This window comes from Corvus cornix, chromosome 1 (assembly GCF_000738735.6).
Source record: "Corvus cornix cornix isolate S_Up_H32 chromosome 1, ASM73873v5, whole genome shotgun sequence".
Classification (NCBI taxonomy): domain Eukaryota; kingdom Metazoa; phylum Chordata; class Aves; order Passeriformes; family Corvidae; genus Corvus; species Corvus cornix.
Window position 1 is genome coordinate 33,491,417 of NC_046332.1, and position 25,071 is coordinate 33,516,487.

The window sequence follows — 25,071 nt, forward strand, 5'->3', positions numbered from 1 at the left end:
CCAGCTTGGTCAGTGGAGCCAGAAGAACAGCGGGACTCACCTGCAGCCCAAGGAGACACCTGCTGGGCAGGAACAGCTGAGCATGCTTGGAAAACCAAAAGTGTTTGCACTGAAGGACAGACACACTGAGATACTGCACAGAGATACAGGTTGTTTAAAATGTAAGTTTTTAAAAAATCTTTATTCCAAACAGCTGATTAACCTGTCAAGGGTTTAAATCCGATTATTCAATACTGTCACAAGTTTCTAGTGAGGAAATGCATGGGTCAGAGCCTACATGTGGGAAGGAACTGTTGTGTGCTTCTGAGAAGGAACCAGAGGGAAACCTCCCCACTGCATCAATGCACTAAGATACATGTTCACAGAGACCAGCCACAAACCAAGGACATGGGCTTACACAATATATTTGGCCAATTCTAAACAAAGTATTTAAGACCTTAGAGATTTTTATGCTGGTTTTAAATTGTTTTTAAATTATTTTTTGTTTATTTCCATGTATTTAAGTAGGGGTCTTATGGAGACAGATAAAAAAGCATTCAAACACTCAATTTATAGCAATAGTTGAATTATGTTTGCATAAATGAATTCTGCTTTAGCAGAGTATTAAGTATTTTGTAACAGTTCTATGTTCTATGGCAGCCTGCATTTACCCCTTCACTGTCTGATCAAGAGGGAATTCCACACTGCAAGTGGAGACCATACAAACTAAATAGTAGTTTGGATCTTTTAGTAGATATATGTGCTGCTATGTGGACTGAATACCCCAAAAAGTGCACAAGACCTCTCTCAGTGGTAAGAAAAGGAACTTTTCAATTAGCCTCTGCACACAGACATACCTCTCATGAAACTTATAATCATGATTCAGGCACTCTAAAGTATTTCCTCAAAGCCCCATGCCAAACAGAAGAGAGCAAATATTTAATGAACTGAGAATGTTACACTTCTGTGTCAACAGCAGAGCTTGTCTAGTTTTCATCAACATTTTCCTTAAATAAAGCCTTGATCATCTCAGCTGTGATATGCCCATCTGATTTACCAACAGTGTCCTCTTCTTTGTGGCTCCTGCTTGGCATTTCTTCTGGTTCCTTACAAGTAGGCGCAGCTTCTCCAACCACATACAGCCTTCTCTTCAGAGGTCCCAGTTTTGAGTATGCCTTAAGAAGAATGAATATGTTTCCTTTGCAATTTCATAGGAAAGCAACCATTCTTCAAAAAAAACCCAGCAACTTTTCTTTTTTAAGCAACTGTAGAGATGCTGCCCTGGGGTCATGTTTGATAATGTCAGTAATAATGGGCTTCTTTTGCAAGCCAGCTCATCTTAGGAGGCTACAGCCCTGCTGCCCTCTTCTCCTGTGTGTTTTCACCAATATCACCTTCTCCATAACCCAAATTCTAATCTCAAATTCAGTTCTGTGAGAAGAATTAAACTAATCCAACAGCTTGCTCCTGCCAAAAAGAGAGAGGTCCAAGCCCAGCCATGTGCTTTTGCCACATCTGCACTGGCTCTGGTTTTCTCCAAACCTCTGAGCCAACTTGGTTGACTAACCCAACAGAAAACTAAATCAGGGGGAGAAAGAAAGGGAAGCTTTTCTGCTGGGTTAGAGTGAGTCAGCTACAGGAAAGGCCAATGTGTACTGTTTTCTCAACCCATGAAATTTGCACCCAGGAACACCTTCATCCTGGCTTTCTGTTGAAGGAATGTTGATCCTTTAATGCTACTGTGCAACACAGATTCTAAAGGACCAGTATCCAAGCAAAAGAACCTCTCATTATGTGACACTCAGAATTCTTCCTAAGGGGAATTTCATCCTGACACTCCATGGGATGGTTCCTAAGACACCACTCAGTTGCCAAAACATGTGCCTCATGATATCAGAGATGCCCGAAGGCATCCAAAACATCCACGTGAGGCTGGCCCATGGGACACAGAATCTGTGCTCTTTTGGCACAGCATCTGAAGGACAAGGAGTGACCTAACTGTCCCAACCAGCACCAGAGGACTAAGACCAAGCACCTGAATTGCACGCCAGGTAAAGGACATTGGATGCCATAACACCACTGGAAATAGAATGGTCCTGACAGTAGCTCATGCTCCACAATGAAAGATGTTTGTGTCAGTGAAAGGCCTGATAGCTTTAACTCCTACCTGGAAATCTTCATCTTCACACAATGAACTGTCCAGAGCTGGAGAGAAGAATTTTTTCCACAGCTCTTCATCACTGTCTTGAGGCTTCTCATAATCTGTTTTAGGCAGAATCTTTGGAAAGGCACTTCTGAGGCTCTTTCCATCTGCCTTTGCTTTTTAAAGAGAAGAAAAATTAACCGTATGTAATTGTTAAGCTTTATGGAAGTCAGAATCAGTACTTGGTATGAGCATTGCCTGCAATCTTTAATACAGCTTAGCCCGTGTGATGCAAAGAACAGCTTGGTAGTATTTTTAATTGGCAATTCAAGCCAAATGTTTGCTTTCCCTAGGTTTTTCTATGTGTTTTTTTGTTCACAATTTCTGATCAAGACCCAGGGACTGAAATTGATTGGAAGTTAGAACTAATGGGTCTGTGGGAGGGGGCAGGGGAAAAAATGAGCTTTTATCAGTTCAACTTAAATCCTGTAGAGCCCTGAATAGTTAAAAAGAAAAGAAAGGCAGTAAAAGCAAATGTACACTTCTTCTATATCCAGGTATGTGTATCTATAGGTACATAAAAAAAAGTTCCTGAATCACAGTTAGTCTACTTATTACTCCTCTAAAGAGATCACATCTGTAGTTGACTACTTCTCAGGATGACACAGGATTCTGGACATGGCCTGCCAAGTTATAGGCTTGCCTGGGACAATGACCCAGCTTATTGGAACAAAGCCTTCTCCTCCAGGTAACTATTGCAAAAGTCTAGCTAAGGTTTTCAAAGTCAACATATATTTAATACAGAAGTCTTAGTCAACATGTTTGCCTGATGGTTTCAAAAGGCCCACCTATGGCTGGGACTGATCAGAACTTCAACAAATTTCTTCATGTATCCGTAACTGTATGACTTCCATTTTTCTAACATATCTCTTTAATTTTGTTCTTTTTTCCATCCTTTTTCTTCTACTCACACAAAGATGTAAAATAAAACTTGTGATACTAAGGAATCCACAGAGACTGTCATAAACAGATAAGCACAGGCTCATGCTCCTTCTTGCCTAATGCCATATCCTTTTCTGGGGCACACCTACCAGAAGGGATGGAGATTCAGCCCAAAATTCAGTACTGCTTACCAAGATTTTCAGTTCAGGCTGAGCTCCATGTAGCTTAATCTGCTCTTGCTAGGGATTTATTTATAATTCAACTCTGGTGTATCAGCTGAATGACTGCAAAGTGCATGTACACTTAAAGTGAAAGCCAGCACAGAGTTTAAGAGTGTCCTCTCAGGGACAAGATATAATGAACTTATGATATGGATCAGTAAAGAACTGATTAAGATATGAATCATATCTTCATAAAAGATGGCCAATACTGTAAACTGCATTCCAGGCTAGCTCTAGATGAGTAATTATATTCCACAATCTAAAACCAATTTAAATTTGAAGACTGTATTACAGGTAGATTGTGATTTTGTCTCCTTATGCAAATTACAATCTATCATTGCTGTGGTGGCTGCCATCAACTGGGAAATAAGGGGTTCACCATGTCAAACAGGTAGTTTGATAAAAAGCTTCAGAAATAAAAAGTCTGTAAATGTTCAGTAACTTATCAATTCTTATAAGCTTCATTACCTGCATATACTCTATTTTCCCTTTTCATTTCATCCTTTGGAAGCTCTTCTTGCAAGCCAGCTCCCTTTGTATGAAACAAATGCCTATGGAGTAAAAAAGATAAAGTGAAACCCATATAAGGGGTCTGAATTTTATCTCTAAACTGTCCTGGTGCAGTGATTTGGGGTGAGAGGGATGCCACCCTTTTTGAAAGCCTTTGCTGCTTAACCACAAAGGCAGAATAGTGCAATGGTTTAAAAATGCAACGGAGGCAGCCAGGTAGCTTAGTGGCTAATAAGCTGCTCTTTTTTGTTCTTAGTGCCTAAGTTCAACTATGTCCATGAGACTAAAAGAAAACAAATGTTATAGTCTCCAGTCAGTCCAAGATTCAGACCACAGCTGGCAGCTCTCATTTCAAAGAAATCCAAAGTTTGGAAAGGAGAGAAAAATGGTCACTTCTTAAGACTTGGAACTTTTTATGCAATATGGCTAAAATCACTGAGCTGGGACTGGAAAATGAAGATGGATCTCTCACATTGTTGTATTGTGCTTTTGATACCATTAGTGTTGACATTTTGTAGCTAAATTAATCTTTCTCTGGGGAAAAGGGTAAAGTGTTTCAATACAAAAGAAGCTAGTACTACAGACACCTCTGCAGACAGACATTTCCCAAGGTCTCTTCCTTACTCAGTGCCAGGTCATTTGTTTCACTCAAGATTGCAAAGCCCCCTATATGTGCAAATTATTCTTCACATCCTTAAACATTTTGCCAACAGTAAAGGAAAGTCTATTATTCAGTAAGTAAAGGAAAAGTCTACTATTCAGCATTTAGTCTGAAAAGCTGGGGCTGAGACCATCTAATTGCAACACGAAGAAACTCTTTCCAAGCCCCAGTCATATCAAGTGAGTGGCGCTAGGTCTTAATAGATTAATTAAGAACCCAGTTTCTTCTCTGAAATTTGGTACTTGGAAAGTCCCAATGTTACTGTCATCCTTCAGAGATGCTACTCCCACATATACTCAGTCAAATCCTGTCTTCCCTCAACTAGGAAACTACTTTGGCTTTGATGTGGGAGAGCCCAAATAGCTCTAGAGGCAGACAGGAGCATAGTCTTTAAAAAAAAATTAATCACTTTTAAGTCCATAAAAGCATTATTTTACCCTTGTACTCTCAGATGCTGAAGTTTGGTATCAATCAGTTTTGCCACTAAGCTGGTATTTTCTTCTTCCAGGAGCTGAACAGAAGCTTCCAAATCACTATGTGCCTTTCGGTAGATCTTAACCTTTTGACAATTAAAAAAAAAGAATAAAAGGGAACTCTTAGAATTTTGGAAAGCTTTGATAGCAACTACCTTACCAGCACATACCTAGAAAGAATGCAGCTGTATCAGCAAGATTGCACATTTGGTGGGGAAACACAGTGACACATTTTCAAAGGGAAGGTCTCTCTGATTCTTTCACACCTTTATTAGAGCCCTTTTACTGTCACAGCCCATGTGTGTCAATCACAGCCACATATTTGGGCTAAGCAACCCTGACAGCAAAACCTTCTTATGTAGTCAAACAGATCTGCTAGACAGGAGCTCTGGATTTTTCTTTTTTGCTTTCACATCAGAGCTTTGAGAGAGGAAAAGCTTCTTTGCAGAGGTAAATTCAGGGTCTTGCTCAGCAAGTGTTGTTTTTCTAATTCCTTCTTATACACAAAACCGTCTTACCCAGAATTTGTGAAGTCTTCAGTCCAAGTTACCACAACATTTCTTCCCTCAGAAGGTGGCTGGGCACTGGAACAGGCTCCCCAGGAAAATGATCACAGCCCCAGTGCTGACAGAGCTCAAGGAGCATTTGGACAACACTCTCAGGCACATGTTGGGGCTTTGCAGGACCAGGAGTTGGATTCAATGATCTTTGTGGGTCCCTTCCAACTCAGGATGTTCTATGGCTCTGTGACAGTGGCTAAGCCCCAGGTACTACTTGCTTTCAGACAGGTAATTGCCCCATATCACTGTGGAGTTATACTGACCAAAGGATGCCAGTTATTCAGTTCCCCAAATTCCTCCCACTTTTGTTGAAGTACAAGCAAGTTCTTACCCCCTTCACAGGGAGGGGAACGTACTTTGGGAAAGATATCTTCCCAGAAAGCTTAGCCCTATGCACAAGGTTAAGAGCACTACCCAGCGATCTGAAAGCATCCATTCTCATCAAAGCCAAATTAACCCAGCTATAATCATCCAAATTTGCAGTTAAAACTAATTACAACTTCTCCCAAGGATTAAAAAGGTGAAAATGACTGGATATTAACCAGTAACAGGATGTGGCTTGGCACATGAGGCAATGCAGCTTTGCACCATCTTGGTGTGACACAGTAACCATCGAAAAATGTGACTGAAGTCTCCAAATCTGTTTAAATTTGGAGGTGACTAATCTAGAGCTATTTTAGTAAGTCATTTTTCAGTTCAGTGGCCAAACTGAAAAAAAAACCCAAAAAAACCAAAACAAAAATAAAATTTTGAACTGAGACAAAACTAAAATTTTTGGTTTATCTTCCCCAAAGGAAATACTGAAAGAGTCTGTCAGTTACATATAAACATTAGTCTGAGAGAAAATATTTCATCCATGTAAGAAAAGCAGAGAAAATAAATGGGTGAATTCAGAGGACTGGAGAAGTTAGTGATAATAGTTTTGTTTCCCCCAAAATTCAAAGCACTAATTCATAACACAGGAAAGTAGCAACATAGGAAAGTAATTCATAACATAGGAAACTTCTAGTTGAGAGGAAAGAAATCCAAATCCTTCAGCTCTGAGGTGAGGGCCTGTCAGGGCATAAGAGTACTCCAAAGTGCTCTCTTGTTGGCACTGCTAATGTGTGTAAAAATTGTAAGTGTTCAGTGAGACAGGGAGAAGGGAAGAGAATTCATACTCATTCAGTGATGGGATGCATAGATTTGAGCTCCTGTTTGCTTACACAGAACAAAACATTAATTTTTTCCCATTTCTTTGCACTACCCTCATTGCCTCAGAAGCTGTGGTTTGGACACCCTCCCTGGAAAGTTAAAGATGCATGCTCAGAACTCATTAAGGGGAAGAAGGAAGGCTGTGTCCCTGCATACTGGCAAGTATCTCAAACGAGTAAGTAAAATGGAGAAACCTCTGCCAGGTTTGTTGATGTGGCACAGAAAAGTAAGAAGTTTGTTTATTAACTTCCCAAAAAGTTTTGCTCAATTCTCAACTGTGAGGCTGTGAAAGTGAGGAAAGGCATTTCACCCACCAATCTCATGCTTAGATTTGATTGAAACAAAGAACCTATATTGACTGGAATAAATAAAATCAAACTCTCACCATGGAAAAAATTAGTTTCCTAAATCTGGCTCACAAAAAATTTTTCATGTCAAGAAAATTACAGCTATCTAATGTATAGCTCTAAATTGCCATTAAAGGACGGTATAAAAGCTATCAAGCAATTAATTACAACTATATATGATTTTGATTTTCCTCTCTTCAGTGTAGAGTCTCCATGGTTTCTTTATACCTTCCATTTAATGTTGTCTCAAGCCATTTCTCAGAACGTTTCCAACATCCATATTCATTTTCTTTCAATACAGCAGCACTAGAACTTTAATGAAATTCAAACCTCTCCCCTTCAGCTACTTACCTGGTTGATCCTTTATACTATATAGCATCCCAATCTCCACAGATAAAAATCCTTAATTGTATGGAACATTGTAGTCCTTCATGTAACAACTTGGGCAGGAAAGGGGGTCCTCCATTTGTGAAAGCAGATGTTCACCTCTTACCTTTATTCACCACAGTGCACTGTTTGCTGCTCAGGATTACAGATTAATTACTGGAAAATTGCTCTCCTTTGCCAGCAGAAGTCTCCCAAGGCCCATGACTGGAAACAGTTCTGACTGTAGGTCACAGTATTTCAAACATGAACTCCCATGATAAACTGTAGGCAAGTGATCCTCTTACCTCTTCTTTTAGCCACTCATTCTCTTCAATCTCTCTGCGACAGTGTTTGTCTAAGTATCCCACAGCATTCTGAGAAAACACAATTTTAGATCATCTCATCTGAAAGCAGAACTTTGACAGTCCTGCATACTACAAAGAAGAATCTTCTGCTCTTTAGCAGGAAATAATTAAGAAACATCCACACAACAGACTGTAGCATCCCCTGAGGGATTACAAGAGGATTTAGTTCACAAGGCCAGATGTTTCTCCATCATCCTGCCTAGAGCAGATTATATGTCCAGCAATTTACCAATATTTTTTTGATTTCCCATATTAAAATAGGACAGTTCCCTTTTTTGCCTAACAAATTCTTCTGTGTTCCCAATAGTGCTCAAATCTTACTGCTTTCAGAAAACCAAACCTTCAGCTATTAAGAACCCCAAGTAAAATCCCAAATGAGGTAGTACTGATCTACAACAAGTGACCTAAACATGTAGAGGTCTGTGCTAATGAGACAAGGCTACAGTTTAATTATTGATGTCAGTAAAGGGGAAAGGAAGAACTGGGAGGGAAGATGCCTCTGTAGATCACCATTAACACAGTCCTTTGGATTATGTTCTCACATGACTAGAAATTCCAGCACTGAAGTCAGGGAATTTAAACACCTAATGGGCCTAGTGGTTTGTACTGAAGTATGCTTTGCATTTTGTGAAAAGTAAGAAGTTGTCACTAGAGCTATTCGTAAATCATGTTTTCAAACCAGAGCTGGCAGAGATGACAAAAAAACATAGTGTATCAATAAACCTACATTTTCCTGAGACTGCACTATTGTGGCACTTTAAAAATGTTGTACTTTACAAGTACAGTGAAACCTTTTTTTTTTTAAATTGATGTATATTTTCATGCAATCTCTTTGTATGTTACTGCTTTTTAAAGTCTGTGCAAATGTCAAAACCAAGGCCATGGCAAAAGCAATATGTTCTCGAACAAGCCTTGTCAGTGCATGGTGCCCCAGTTTCCCATGCCTCATTTGTAAAATGCCCTCACATCTACCCATCATTATTCTGATGGAAAGAAGAAAAAAGGTACATGCATGAAGAGCAATAACCAATTCCATGTGTACCAAGATTTACAGCTTATTTTACATTTATTAGAAAAGTTCAAAGTCTTAATATGAGTTAAAATAATTAATATTGCAGAGTACATGTGTATATACATGTATATAATACAGTTGGCAGTTTTTAAAAAAGCAGAAAGAATACCTTAAGAGCCTCTTCACTGAGTAACTTCATGTGTCTGTCAAACAGTTTCTGATTTTCTTCTCTCACTACCTTCAAAGCTTCTCTATAATATTCTTCAAAACAAAGAAACCCCAGGGAAATCAGAAATCATTATTTGACATAATTTTTTCTGATAACAGATAGATAACTAGCATGTTGTTACTAAACTGGAACTTATCAGTGAGTGTCACCTGCATAGATGCTCCACAGAAAAGGATTCAAATATCCAGAAATCATCCTCCTAAACCCAAAGAACAGTAGTGTTAACTACAAAACTAGAAATTGGAAGTGGCTTACACATTTCTGTTGACAATTGCAACAGCTGAGCAATTCATTGCTAACTGAGCAGTGAGCTAAGAAGTTCTCTGCTAAAATATTGTCATCTTAACATTAAATTTTCTCTCTATCAATAGCAGAGCTCCTGGAGCCATGTGAGAGATTTGCTTAGAAAATTTATTTTTTAGATATAGAAGCATATTGGATCACCTTATCCACATGACATTTTTTCAGATAGTTATTATAAAGAGCCTAATAAATTTTCTGACTTATTTAAGGCTCTAAGGGTCTAATTTGACAACAGGACAAAATGGAGAATGTGGCAAATGCCACAATTATTTGCTTCTGTCATTACTTGTGGTCATTATTTAGAAAGTGTGTCTTACATCGAACTGAATATGTTTGGCTTCATGTTCTAGTCACTCGCTATTTAATTATTTCATCCTTCCCTTTAGTTCTTTTTTTGCTCTTCTAAATAGCTCACTTCTGCTTGATATTTCCTCCTTTTGAAGGAATGAATGAGATTGTAGTAATTTTCTTTGAAGGAAGGCACTGCATACTCGTTCCAAAGGCTTGAGATTCAGTCTTTCTCTGCACTTGTGTTGCAGACAGCTTATTTCTGATCTGGCTGCAAATGAATATCTGCTCATGGATGCACTGCAGAGTCAAAGGCAGTCAAATATCAAAGGTGTATTAGTTGTGCATTAGTTATTAATTTAACACTGTGGAAGCTGGACTCCACCATCTACACTTGGCAGAATGAAAAGGAAGTACTTCCATAGTATAATGTATTCACTGTTCCATTATTTCAGACAGCTAAATAACCTGAGTTGTACGGGGAGAATGAAAAAAAGGAGAAACTGCGTGTCTGAGCAGTTCCTAAAGAGGCTATCTTCCCTAATCCTCTCACTGCAACACTGTTTTCCCCACACAACACCTAAACATGTGGCTCTCATTTGCTTCCTCTCTTCTCCAGCTGTTTTGTTTAAAATGTCACCACCAGACAACATGAACTGTGCCAGTGTCAAGCCCTTCAGTGGTACACACAGAGACAGAAACCTGTTCATCTATGCTTATTCTCTATGCCTGTTACACATTCAAGGCGTGAACAAGCCCAATTTGTTGCTGCCTCGCTCTGAAAGCTCGTTAGATTTCTGCTGGAAGGCGCTATGCCCCAGACACTTTCTAGGTTCAGTTTTAGGGAGTTAAGCAAAATAGTATGGTAAACATCCAGTACTGGCAGCATCATTTCCCAGTATGTTATGTGGGCCACTTATACATGTACCACTATAACATGACTTTCAGTAAATACACTTCTGTTGGACCACGAATTTTTAACTCTGTACCCTGTGACATGCAGGAGGTCAGACTGCATGTCCCTACTGGCATTCTATATAAAAGCCCATTCTATTTTTCACTTCGTATTTCAGCAGCTATATAGGAAAGTTTTAAATCAATTAAGAACACAGAAAATGCATAATGAAAAAACCCAACCTCTCCTGAATACAGTGATGGATATCTGACAAGCTATCTGGAAATGTAGAAGCCACAGGGCAGATCTTAATCATGGTAAAATATGTTTTGAGAGACAAAAAGATAGCTGGCTGGCTCTTATCCACAGTAGTTGATGCCTGGTAATGGCTGGCACAGAATATACAGAGACCCTTAGAGCAGTGTCACTGCCTGTTACTACCAGCTGCTTGGCTGTGGTCACGCATACTGAGAGGGACATAAAGAAAGAAAACCAGGACATCCTTCTCCTGTTGGGAGCGTGGGTTATGTAACAGCAAAATAGTTAAATGATTTTAAAATAATGCAGTAATAAAGAAATCTTTGTAAAGCACTCAGCACCACAATATATAAGCTCTCAAATTAATTCCACTTTTGTGACAGTGCTGAAACAGTTCCCAGTATGTGTCTATGTCTGTACAATTTTGCAGGGCCTCACACTGTCCAACTAGGAGGAAAGGTCCAGACCACTGGCTAAAGAGCTCCCTCTAGTCCTGCATGCAAACCAGTGTGCTCCATAGAAAAGACCGTTCCAAGAATGAGCTCATACTACTTTCCTGTCAAAGGAGCTTTCAATATGTGAAGTGCTTGTAGATGATGAGAAGTAACAGCAGCAGAGTCAACATTTTCAAGTATGACTGCTAAGGGAGCCCTCTGTATAGGCGACCTAAATATACGTAGACTTATTTTTACAAAAAACGGCTGTCCTTCAGAGTGACCTTTTTTAAAAATGGGTTGCCTGTATTTTACAAGAAAACCATCACAGGACGAGCTTATTAGTTTCTTTAAGTGTCGTCATTTCTGTAAACTTTATCAATTTCTTTAATAAAGGAACTTTTACAGAGAGAGAGAAAGAGAGTCCTTATATTTTTCAGGATCATGCAGCCCATCCTAGGTGCACTTAGAAAAGTTAATGGGAATTACTGGAGAAGTTGATACAAGTTACTAGAACTTGACCCAAAATTAATTGTATAATTTAATTCCTGCAAGCAATGTGCAAAGACCCTGTAAGACTTGCTTTACACCAGCTGTAAACTGACCTTCAGTTCTTTCAAGTTCATATTTGACTTCTGCAATGTCTTTTTCCAGACTGCTGATCTTCTCAGCATGTATTTTACTTCCGACATTTTTGTACTCCAACCAATAATCTCTCTCACGCTGCTTTTCTGAAATTATTTTCTTAGTTTCTTCAATTTGGGAGCGTAGATCTATTAAAATAAGAATGTCAAAAGACAAGTTCATTACTGATTCCTTGAACTGGTAATTCTTACAACATCAAATTCTTTAAGAAAGGCGCTTTCACAGGGAATGGAGAAGGAAGGGGGATTCTTCCACACTACAATACGTTACAACCTGATGGCCTCATGTAGTGTCAAGGGCCACCATCATTGCTGAAAACAGCTTGGTCTTATTCTTCTAAGAAGAGACAAGAGTTCTCACCGAAATGTTGTGACCCAGGTCATGTGTCTCCCACAGAGAATGGCAGGGATGGCAGCCAGAATTTTCAACAGTCAATACTGGTCCTTTTTCCTGCCATCAATAATTTTATTTTTAATCTTGAGTGGAGCCAGTGCTTAAGGCTTTCATGAGTTTCAAAAAAGAAGGAGCCTCTGTACTTGCACAATACTATGTATCACTTGGAAGGGACAGATTGACTTATAAGCCCTCCACAATCTCATACTAAATTGAGAAAGCCCAATTTTGGGGGAAGAAAAGTTTTCTACATTTTGTGCAACAAGGAACTTGAATCTCTACTTAAATTGCAAAACAACAACAAGTACTCAATCCCAAGTGTATAGACTGCAAACCACACTTCCCCAAATCACAACATACCTTGAAGAAGTTGTTCTTTGTCCTTCACAAACTGAAAAACTGCTTTCAGTGACTCTTCCACATCATCCCTGGTTACAACCTCCTTGTCATCTCGTTTGTTCTCCTTTTCTTCTATTTGTCTTACTAAGCGTCTGATAAGCACCTTCTGTTCCTCCTTCAGAACAACATTCTAAGAAAGAACGGAAGACACAGCTCATATTAAAATGTTTTCAAAGTGACAAATTTAAGTAAAAAAAGTAAAATCTGGTCTAGTGCCAGATTAAATTCAAGAACACCCAGCTAAACACCTATTCTTCATATTCTGAAAGGACAGAGCAGAAGGGAGAGTTTGCAAGACTCAGACGTTTCCTCAGTAACTTCAAGACCGCTGGAAGGAAATGGGAGACAAATGCCAGCTGTACTTGGTACAGCACACCAATAGTCATCCATTGCCTGGAAAGAAAGCTGCTGGTGGATAATTTAATAACAATATTTATATGTAGGATCTATTTGCTTCATGTTGACATTCTTCATGAGAATGTACCATCTTCATGTAGAAAAATCATGAGACAATCAGGTCACTTGCATATAACCACAGCAAAGAGTCTTGTCAGAGCTGAAATTAGTTATACCTTCTGATTCCAATCATAGCCCTTGGCCATGACCCTCTCTAGTGACACTCAGATTATTTGAAATTACTGATTGTGTATGTTTGTTCCCAAAGGATACCATACAGGAGCAAACAGTAACAGTTACTAGGCAGTAGAATCTCAAGCATTCCTCACTTCTAGGATTAACTCTAAACCACACAGAAACATTAGCAGGAAATAAAGAATAGAGCTCAAAGCACTGTCAAAACCTGATTAAATTAAACAAATAGCACTTCACCCTGCTCAACCTAAAATATGAAGGAGTCCTTGAGAGACCACAAACTAGCAGCGAATTGGGGGAATAACTGTAGAAAGATGGCTGGGGATAAAATTAGAGGAAACTAGGAAGTTATATTCACATCCTAACAGAAGTTATAGTGGTCAGAAATTATAGGATAAAATGTAGCTGCTGCTCTCTGAATGGAATGCAGTTGGCATGCTTGAAACCTGTTCCATGATGATTCCCTACAATCTGCAACCATAGCTCCTGCTAAGGGAGATGGAACAGAGGGTGGAGCAGAGTGGAGACACCATCGCCAGGCTGCATAGAAATCCTTGCAGGGAGGGGAACTCAATGGTACTCTGTAGCTGAGAAACTGCACAGCACCTGTCAGCCAGCGGAGAGAGGAGAAGATGTATGCCTAGAGTCACTCAAGCTCCACCTAAACACAAGGAAATAGTATAAAAGTAAGTTAGGAATGGGGAGAAGTTTGGGAAGACTCCATTGTAACTGCTGGGATCAGTCGACAGGCTGAACCTGTCTTCTCCCCCATAGGGATGCCTACTGGGTAAGAACCAAACTCTGTGGACACTGAATACTTTCATTGAGGATTAGAGCTTGTCTGTGCATTGCTTTGAATAAGTTTTTGCAGTGAGATACCATCAGTGACAATCATCAAACCTTAATCTGTCACAATTTTATGTTAATGAAGAGCCTTATTCTGTAAACTGTCAGTGTGAGTCCTTCACAGGCACCAGCCCTCAGTAACACACTCAAATAAAATGGGGAGACCCACTGAGGAGTCATAAAGTGAGGAGACCCACTGAGGGATCTCCCCTATGCTGTTGCTCTGTGTTCCTGAACAAGTCAGTTGAACTGCCCTCCAATCCAGCAGTATAACCACAAGAGACATAAGATCCAACAATAATCATAAAAGCCTTCAGATTCCTGGAGAAAGAAGAGCAAATGCCAGTTCCAGTGATAGTCAAGCCACAAATGAAACATCATCCAGGCTTCAAGACTGAAAGAAGCACCACATAAAGCTAAACAGATGGATACTTATAAAGCAGGGCAAGCATGGGCATGGGAAGGACAGAGAGACATTGTTTCAATGTTTCACTGATATGAAGTGCAGGCTGCAACATGATCCAGATAAGGATTTTTGAGCAATTTCAATTAATTTTAATAGGTGACTCTGTATTATCTATTCTCAAAGTTCACTGCTCACAGTCATCAGATGCCATATTATGGCTGTTTATACACGGTTCTTTAAAGTGTCACTCAGGTGCAATCAGCAGTTACACAACCTTGTTCTAAAAATTACCCAAAACAATTCTTAATCCATGAGAAAGTGAGTCTTCATCAAGCAGTGCTAAAAATCGCAGCTAGTATGCTAGCATGATGGTCTTTCTTCTTTATTCAGTTTTTATTGTAACTATGTGTCTCGGTTTTGAAAGACAGGTGTCTGCTAAGGAAGGCAGAGGCCCCCCTTGAAGTGGCAGATATAACCCCTTTTCCCTCCAAGTTATTATATTTTGAAATCAAGAGCCTTTAGGCGAAGATGTGGGAAATAGGAATAACAATTCTTTACTATATATATATATGTATATAACCAGTCAAACAAGCAACAACAACTCTGGCAGTAACAGCAATCACAAACCCAGTCCCAGCCTTCTCGGCTGTCAGGCTATTTCCCCTCGGGTGCAGTTCCGCTCGCAGCCGGCAGGGGCGCTGGCGGCTCCCGGTGAGCAGGGCAGGTGCGATGGTTCCCCCGCGGCTGCAGGGGGCGCTCCGGAGCGAGCTCGGGAAACCCGCGGCTCTGGTGCTCTGGGATCCCGGGAAGGATGGAACAAAGGCTTCACAAACCCCTGGGCAGCCGATCCCGGGCTCTCAGGAACAGCAGGCTGAAACGGCAGGCTGGAACGGCAGGGACGGACGCAAATCCCGGGTGGCAGGCGAGATGTATCCAGATGGGAGAACCCCACGCAGGCCCAGGCAGGCAGGGCGAGCAGGGCTACAGCGTAGCGGAAGCTCGAAGCAGCAGCGGGGCAGGGCAGCCACAGCTCGGTCTCCAGCAGGGCAGGGAAAGCGGCTTTTGGGGTCCCGGCGTTGTTTCCAGCAGGAAGAAAGAACGGCCAAAAAGAAAGAAGCAGCAGCTCCTTTCTCTGCAGCTTCTCTCTCCGGACGCTCAGAGCGAACTGACCCCCACACCCAGGTGTAGACAAAGGAGTAGCCAGGCCCGCCCCACTCCCCTTTTTGTCTTTCTTAAGTACAGCTATTTGTCCCCTAGCAACATGCATATGGGAGAAAATTCCTTTAACAGGGAAAAAAAAAACTAAGACTAAACTAAAACCCCAACACTATGTTTGCAGCAAGAACTAGATTCTCACAGAAACCTGTGCAATTCCATTACTTCAAAAGTGATCCAAAGAAGGTCAGCAAATCTCAGTACTTGGTTAGGTCTGCTAATACTGCTGACAAAAATGAAGTTTATAGCATTGAAGAATATTTGCAGGACTGGTTAAAAGGCATATCTGAATGTACTGCAGGAAAGATACCCACTGAAAAGGGGCTTGCTGTCCTGTGTTTGCTGTAGAGGAAGATGGCAAAGAAGGGCAACAAAGTTGGTAAAAGGACTAGAGCACAGGTCGGTTGTGGAGCAGCTGAGGATGTTTAGTCTGGAGAAAAGGAGGCTCAGGTAGCACCTTATCTCTCTCTACAACCACCTGGAAGGACTTTGTAGCCACGTGGACGTTGGTCTCTCCTTCCAGGTATGGGAACCCAGAGTGCCGAGAATATCTCTCTGCCTGTTTTTAAGGGTTCTTACCCCCCTGAACAACACTGTTTTAGCTTCAAACCTTGGAAAAAATTACCAACAGTCAGACAAGAACTAGAAAATACAGTGGTGTGAATTAGGTGATAGACTACTATGTAAGATTGTCACAGGGTGAAAAATTTAGAGGTTTTAGGCTTCTCTTTATAGTATATAGATAAGAGTAAAAAATATCAAAATGGAGGATTGTTGTTGTTCTCTAAACCTTCTTCTCCTTCTTCTACTACTTCATATTCTGCAGTAAAAGTGGTTTGGAATGATTGGATAGAAAATTCCGCAGTTCCTAGTCGTGTTACTGAATAATTGGTAGGAAAGTGAAAATAATGTACGTTTTTAGTAACTATTGGTTAAAATATCTTTAAAAGGCTGTGTAAATCTTGATAATTAGACTCACTCCTACTTTTCTTCCTTCTATGCTGTACCTGGGTCATGCTAGTGCCTCTGTTCCTCTGATAAGACTTAATAAACAACTATCTGGAAACATTAAAACTAAAGGAGATATCTCAGTTTATCTCTCAAACTCCTTGCAAGGACTTTCAGTAAATTCTCTCCCATCAGGAGGGACTAGATGTAAGGCACGGTAAAGTATCACCGGGTAACAAGTAACAGGACAAGAGGAAAAGGCCTCAAATTGTGCCAGGCTTAGATTGGATATTAGGGAAAATTTCTTCACTGAAAGGGTGGTGAGGCACTGGAACATGTTGGCCAAGAAAGTGGTGGAATAGCTATCCCTGGAAATGTTCAAAAAACACATAGATGTGGCACTTGTGGACCTGGTTTAGTGATGAACACAGTGGTGCTGGGTTAAACAGTTGGACTCGATGATCTTAAAAGTCTTTGCCATCCTTAATGATTCTGTGATTCCATGTAATACACAGGTGGTTATGAGGATCTCTTGTGCATTGGAAAGCACCTCCACTGAACTCACTTCACCTTACTGCTGTGTCCTATTCTGTAATGTTCTACTCCTGCAGCTTCTTTTTAGCATGTTGTAGTTAGGACATTTATTATTAAGTGTTGTCACACTTAATTCAGATAACACTTTAACTTTTAGCACATAAAGTGATTCACTATCTCTAGTTTCATTGACTGTAACAAATTCACTGCAATAACTAGTTTTAATGTATGCAGTATTAGAATGGAAAGAATAAAACTGAATCTGTGAGTAAGAAACCACAAATAAAATTTCTTGGAAGAAGGATGCACAGTCACTTACTCTTTTAAGATTTTCTTTGATCGTTTCTTCCAACCCTTCCAGATGAAACAAAACCCGTTCAATTGCTGCGTCTTTTGCCACAATGCTATGAAGAGAGAGTAAAGAAAGAGACATTCTTACAAAAATATAAGAGAAAGAAATGCTATTTAAGCTAGGTTAGATGTAAATACTACCCAAATGTTTATTTTCATATCATATTGCTTGACTCATTTGGGTAGATACCACTGTCTGCTTACTAACACATAAAGAAATTATTTCCTGTATACATCTAGGCCTACATGTTAGTTTGGATTTCATATCCCTAGAGAGCAACAGACTCCCTGGTTATACTGCTCCTGTGTAGCCTCTTGAGGACTGGAGCTGGTTTGTTCTTTCTGCATGATTTTTAGCTGACCTGTTACACAGGCCACTTTCAGGACAAGATTATTTGTGCTCCAGAAAATATTACTCATCACTAGCTATAGAGAAGGCCTGGGCAACTCAGACATAGGTCAAATGAATCTCAAACTGGAGAACTCAATGGGATTCAATTCTTCTGATAATGTGGTTTGTCAAGCTTCATAAACTACATTTTTTCACCAAGAACTTGTTAGCCTTTAAGAAGCACTAAGAGAATAGGGACTCCAGCCTAAGTAGTATGTTCTGTTTGTGTATTTTTGTCAAAGAACTAGCGCACTGATTTCATGTTTTCATAGACTACTTGTCATTCTCTTTGCCACAGCTGTAAAATAAATATTTCCTTCTGGTGTTCTCTCTTCTAGAATGAGAAACACTAGGCTGCAAATGGTGTCTATTTGCAAAATTCTCTGTAATCTGTACCTCTGTTCCCAGAATTCATTCATTATATGGCACAATGGAGGCAAGTATTATTATCACAATGACAATTATCACAATGTCTTTTATTCTTTCAACAGTTCTTCTTCCTTCAGTTTTTAGTTTGGGGGTTTTGAGTGCTTTTTTTGTGGGTTTTGGGGAGTTTTTCCCTTCCCTATTGCATTAAGCTACTTTAAAAGAAGATAATTTTTTTCCTAGCTAATTTGCTAAGTTTGGATCACTGAATCATGCAAATTGCAGGTTACTAAATTTTCATCCTCTGGTGTCACTGTGCTCCAAGGTATTCTTCAGGTTTTCTATCAAGTACAAAGATATTAGTTAGAGAGAGACTAGAGCAGAGATATGGGGGTGTGGTGGTCATGGCCACAGCAAAAGTACATAATAAAATTGTTTTTCCTAACAAATGCTGAAACAGAGAACTTTAATGAAAATGCAAAATAACAAACTCCCTAGGAACAGTGACCATTATTCAGTGTATGGAAATAAAAAATGGGAATGGAAGTTAAATAAATACTACACACTTGATAAATCCTAAAGTGGAATGTGACAGATATTCACTTGTATGGTTATCCACCTTTGCTCAGTCAAATGGTAGAGAAATTACGGATTACAGAGGTGAAGAGAAGGACAGGGAGAGCAAGGGGGAAAAGAGAAGAGAGAGGAAGAAAGATAAAAACAGCAAGAATACTTTTCTTCCCTTTTTCCCCTACTGTTGCTGTAGAAACTACATATTCCATGTCAGTGCAGCACCTATTTCAGTGGAAGACTCTCCAGACAAATGAGTCATTTGCTTGGATATTTGCATATGCATAACAAAAATTTTATCAGAAAGTGGTACAGTTTTTTTCTCAGCCCAGTAATACAGTTTCCTTATTCCTTCACAAAATAGATGAGTTAGTTTTTGACTTTTCAGATGGTATTTGTTTGTGATAGGATTTGGCTAAATCTAGGCTATTTCACTATGCAAAATTGTTCTCTGTAAATGAAACAGAAAATCCTGTGAACATAAACCCTCTGAACTCCTATAGATGTCACTACAACTATACATGGCTACTTTTCATTTTGCTTACTCCACTTTTCATTTCCACACCAAGGCACTACTCCTTGCTCCCTAAACACTGATAATTGTTGGATATTTGAGTGTTCCTGAGGTATTTTCCTTTCAATTTCTGTCTCTTAGATAAAAGTTGTGAAGCTTACTTTTTCTCCTTTTAACCATCTACTCAAGAGACTAGAAATCAAATAAATTGGTCTGGTTTGTAACTGCTTCAGATATTTCTCCCTTGGCTCTTATTTTTCTCTGCTTGATTTTAAGAGGCCTTTAATTTATCTATCTCTTACTTTCAAAACAAAACACTGTGCTCTGCTCTCAGCTGCACCAAGGAAGACAGCAAATTGTAGGTCTTGAGGTTCTGGCTAGTGACAACAAACCTCCACGAACACCAAGGAATCCTAAAAAATACAGTCAAATATGATCTTGCAACTTCAGTGTATGCTGATCAAAAGCTTGCTACTAACAGAAAAACTGTCAGGGTTTTTTGGTTTTAATAAATTTTTTTTCCCCAAGTGATAGCCTAATGGCATAAAATTTCTGACCCATTTAATTGTTTTCTTACAGCTACAGTTTAAAAAGTGTACCTTTCTGAAATAGCCTCAAAACCCCAAAACTATCAGCTCAGGCTCTAAATTGGGTAAGTTGTTTTTGTTATCTGCTTCCTTCATTCACATACCCTATATGAGTGAAAAGTTAAAATATATTAAACCTACTGATATTCTAGTAAGGCTTCTGGTAAATCTGATTCAGGTTCTTGAACTTGCTCTTCTGGTTTCTTCTTTTTCTTATTCTCTTCCATTTTTTTTTTAAATTTTTTTTATACTTGTGCTAGAAGTGAAGGAAAAAAATATATTGATGAATGGTTTACAAAACATTGTATGTTCACTGGCCTGTGTCATTTGTGACAAGCTTGTAACAGTTCTGAAATAAAACAATTTGGGTTTTTGACAGCAATAACCCTGCCCAGGGTAGTACTCAGGCGCATGTCTTTGGGGCAACCTGATATATTTATATTTATATATATATATATATGTATACCTGAGAAGATACAGTGGTCTCTATCACCACTTACTTTTTGCATCCCTTGCTGCAGCCTGTCTTTTACATTCTTGCAAATCAAACCAGCAGTTGTTCCTTTTCCAGTCCTTTGTTTCTTTATCAGGCTTTTTGTCAACTCCACTTGTTCACATGCCTCTCTTTCCCTCTCCTTCTGTTCTCCTAGCACTATGAATATCTCCCTTTCACTGCAACTCTGATACCAGCTTTCATTGTCAGAACTGGAACAAAAGCACTTTCTGAAGAGATATGCATGTCAGCAGTATTCCCTGGGCATGCTGTCACAACTACCAACCTCAGAATTCGACTGGCAATGAATAGTTCTGTAATGGAACTGATAGCATATATTATACAAAATAAAAAATGCCACAAGAAAGGGCACTTATGAAGCTTCATTGCTTTTAGCAGTCACATAATCAAATGCCCAAACCAGAATAGTTTATATAGTATAGGATGTTTTATTACTGAATGAGTAGGAACATTGTGCATAACTTGTTTTCATATTAAACTGCTTGTCTGAATTTTAAGTTCTGAATTTTACAATAATAGCTGAAATTGATAAAAACTTGTGACTAAACACAGCAGGCTGGATACTTTTCCCTATTAAAATAAGCACAAGTAAACAGGGAAAAAAATCAGTAAAAAGCCACATAAGCAAGCCTGTAAAATCAAGGGAATGAAGTTAAACCAACTATTGACAGATGCACTGTAATCCATACACTGTCCTATGCCTTCTCACCACACTCACCATACCCTGAAGCAAGGCAATGTCAGCTTTCTGTATACAAAATAACTTTCTATCCTATTTTACATACAACCTTTGCAGTTTCCAATTCAATACAATATTTTTTCATTAAACTTTCAAAAATCTGTCATACTTCTTCAGTGCAGAATTAACTGGACTGGTATTGATTGCATTTCCACTTGAGCATTTATTTTACTGATTTCCTCAGAAACTGAAGATCACTAGAGCACTCCCTAAGGTTTTCTTTAAATTGTTTCTGTCCCTTTCACTAAATGGATAATCAAATTCCCTGCTTAAAACTGGATATAAACTGAAAATTTTGAGCAGTAGTATTTTGAAAAGGCTTAGGGCCTTTCTTTGTTTTAACTCCAGACCCAGATGAGTTCCAGTGATGTATTTATGAAATTTTTCCCAAGCAGAGAGGAACAAGAAAGCTTCCAAGCTGTAAAAGGTGAAAAAATACATACTGCAATAAGGGATTTGCTGGATTTTGCAAACCATAGAAAATACACACACATGAGAGAGAGGGGAACATGTTTAAGGGGACTGAGGATTGACTGCACATTTTAAACCGACAGGACATTTGCAGAAGGAAAGATCTATTTCTTCTCCCAAACAAATAAAATTGTGAGGTGCTGACCGACCCCCTGTTATCACTACCAGCACTGTCTCAAGCAATAACTACACTGCCACTGCATCCTTAAAAGGAGCAGGCAGTTTCCTGACACTGCAACCCAACTACAGTAACTTTCCAGACACTCTTTACAGAGACCATCTGTACGGCAGCTCACCACTGTCATGAGCTCAATCATTATCACTAACACCATCCAAACCAGCACTTGCACTCACATAATTACCCCTGTACATCGAGCAGCTGCACTGCCAGAAGCCTCCACTCCCTCAGTCCCCAACAATTATAGACTCACAGAATACACTGAGTTGGAAGGGACCCATCAGGATCATCGAGTCCAACTTCTGGCCCTAGGCAGGACACTCCAAGAACCACACCATGTGCCTGAGAGCATTGTTCAAACACATCTAGAACTGTGTCAGGCTCGGTGCTGTGACCACTTCCCTGGGGAGCCTGTTCCAGTGCCCAAACACCCTCCGGGGGAAGAACCTTTTCCTGATATCCAACCTAAACCTCCCCTGACACAGCTTCAGGCCATCCCCTCGGGTCCTGTCACTGGTTACTAGAGAGGAGATTGGTACCAGCCCTTCTGCTTCCCCTCATGACGAAGTTGCAGACTGCAATGAGGTCTCCCCTGTCTCCTTTTCTCCAGGCTGAACAGACCGAGTGCCCTCAGCCGCTCCTCATACATCTTGCTCTCACTACCCTTCACCATCCTCGCGGCCCCTTTTGGACACTCTCCAATAGCTTAATGTCTTTCTTGTGGTGCACAAAACTGCACACAATATCCAAGGTGGCCGCCCCAGTGCAGAGCCCAGCGGGACAATCCCCTCCCTTGCCCGGCTGGCGATGCTGTGCCTGATGCCCCCCAGGACACACCTGGCCCTCCTGGCTGCCAGGGCACTGCTGACTCATGTTCAACTTGCCATTGACCAGGACCCCGAAGTCCCTTTCCACTGGCTGCTGTTCATCCTCTCCCTCCCCAGTCTGTCGGTACACCCGGGGTTGCCCCGTCCCAAGTGCAGAATACGGAAAATCGATTACCTCAGTCACTCTGCAAGATTGTGCAGTCACACTGTAACCCCTTCCCAATCTCCAAAGCAGGCTAACAATTCCCTCTGCCCTCAATCCGTCCCTGGCTAACCCTTCCCGCATGTCCCTTGCACTATTCCCCCCAGCCCCCTTCACCACCAGACACCTCTGCAGACAAAGCTGGGCCACCCCTCACCGAGGCCAGCGCCTCGCCGCCCGTAGGCACCAAATCCCACTGGCGCTGCCACCCTGTGCCTCAGCCCCCGCCACCCCTCCCCGCCACCGCCAGAGAGCTCCCTGAGGCACCTCCCCTGGCCCTGCCACCACCCACACCCGCGTCCCCCCTCACGGTCCCCGCGCCCCGGCACCGGGCCCGCACCGCGCGCTGGGTCTGCCCCGGCCCTGCCGCGGGTCCCGGGGGTCCGGCCGGGCCCAGCCGCGCGCCCCGCCCGCCGGTCGCCATCGCGACGGGGGCCGGGAGCCACGAGGTCCGCCGGCGCCCTCTGCCCCGGGAAACGAGAAGTACAAAAAAAAAAAAAAAAAAAAAAAAAGAAAAAAAAAAAGCTTGTGGGTCTGCCTGGGTTTCGCTCAAATGCGGTGCCGGGCTGAAATCCTGACATCCTGACGTGAAGTTGCAGCTCTCTTCAAGAAAGAGAGCGTGTCCCAGCCCCGTCCTGGGACAGTCCCACACCGAATGTGAGCTGGGCCACCCATCACCACAGAGCTGCTTCTTCAGGAGCAAGCTCCCTCAGTCCAAGGCACTGCGATGGAGCCTTGGGTGGCTCCTGAACTGCAGTAACAACAGCAGTGCTCTGTGGCCTGTGACCCCTTTGCTCCACACCAGTGCAAAAGGCCATGACCAGCGGTGGGGACAGGGCTCCGGAAGATGGAAAGGAGGGCTGGAGTCTTATCCTGAACTACTTCTGCTTCTCTCTTCCTGGCCAGTAGACTGCAATAGATTTTGGATAGGTTCTGGTCATTTCCTTCCTTTTCAAAGGATATCAGTGCCTGAGCCACATAATCCTGGGAGCCATGCTCAACCACAGAAAAAAATTATAAATCACTGAAGTTCTGTTGTCTGCATTCTTGTGATGCCCTAAGAGGCCTTGTAGAAACAGAGACTAGACAGGAGTAAGGGAATAAAGGTAGGTATTTATTTGAAAGGCCTTCAAAGGTACACCCTAGGGAGCCAGAGGCTACTGCCAAGATGGACCCCAAGGTGGACGACAGGTCACGAGTTCTTCACACTTTTATAGGTTTGGTTCATTTACATATCAGGGTTAATTCTCCAGTTAAAGCTTCAGTTAATGATGTAGTTTCCCCAAGCTTGCCCCTCCCTTTAGAGGCTTTTGGTTTATACTTTTTGGGCCTAGGATGGTCTGGGTGTCCTTGGAGAGCAGGCCTGAAGAGGCTTTGTTACATCTACCTAGCACGAGAGAGCAGAAGTTAACAGGCTACAAGAAACTTCAGAGTTACACACTAGGCAGTATAGGATTTGAAAAATATGAAAGTTAAAACCTAAGGCATCACTCGGGCAACATAAAATCATAAAAAGTCTTGTGATGGAAGAGACATTAAAGATCATCTATTTCCAATGCCCTGCATCTATTTCCAACCCTAGTGAGCAGAGATGTCACCCACTAGTTCAGTTTGCTCAGGGCCCCATCCATTCTGGCCTTGAAGACTTTTAGGGATGGGGCATCCACAGCCTCTCTGCGGCCTCCTCTTTTGGTTTAAAATCATTCACCCTTGTCCCATAACTATCTGCTTGTGTAAAAATAGTCACTCTTCCTCTTTTTTATAAGCCCCTTCTAAGGACTGAAAGGCTGCAATGAGGTCTCCCCATAACCACCTTTTCTCCATGATGCACATTAGTATTTACTTTGTTCATAATTTTTGGCCATCCCTGTGGGAATCTGTGTTGTCCTTTGAAAAGTCCTGTTTGACATAGTAGAGCAGTGTCTGTAATTAAGACATATTCATTAAACTAAGAACTAAGTGCTCTAGCCATGCTTCATAAGAGAGTAAATTTAAAGATGCCCTGGTCAGTGGCAGCAGGACTTAAATTTGTTTTGTTCGGGAGCAAAAGAGAAGGAAAATGATCAGGCCCTAGTCATGCACATTTGATTTTGAAGCCATTTCTTTCATGATCATTATTATCAACCAATCTTTTTCTTACCACAGAGAGCACCATATAGAGTAGTATAAATTATCCACGCTGCTTCCTTTTATGGTTTGCACTT

General features: G+C 41.0%; 1 protein-coding gene across 2 annotated transcripts; it reads right to left on the minus strand.

The window, feature by feature from the left end:
* Positions 1 to 150: 150 nt before the first annotated feature.
* Positions 151 to 23,277, minus strand: CCDC83 (coiled-coil domain containing 83). 2 transcript variants are annotated; one of them, XM_039562386.1, is made up of 11 exons: positions 23,208 to 23,277; positions 20,078 to 20,192; positions 17,477 to 17,561; positions 12,579 to 12,747; positions 11,786 to 11,953; positions 8,943 to 9,034; positions 7,702 to 7,770; positions 4,894 to 5,015; positions 3,754 to 3,836; positions 2,147 to 2,298; positions 151 to 1,154 (listed from the first exon to the last, which is right to left on the minus strand). In XM_039562386.1, exons 2-11 carry the CDS (start codon positions 20,161 to 20,163, stop codon positions 966 to 968), a joined length of 1,215 nt encoding a protein of 404 aa, XP_039418320.1. In that variant the 5' UTR covers positions 20,164 to 20,192; positions 23,208 to 23,277; the 3' UTR covers positions 151 to 965. The 2 variants fall into 2 exon arrangements, with proteins under 2 accessions (XP_039418320.1, XP_010399347.1); XM_010401045.4 differs by lacking the exon at positions 23,208 to 23,277 and adding an exon at positions 20,437 to 22,252.
* Positions 23,278 to 25,071: the final 1,794 nt, after the last annotated feature.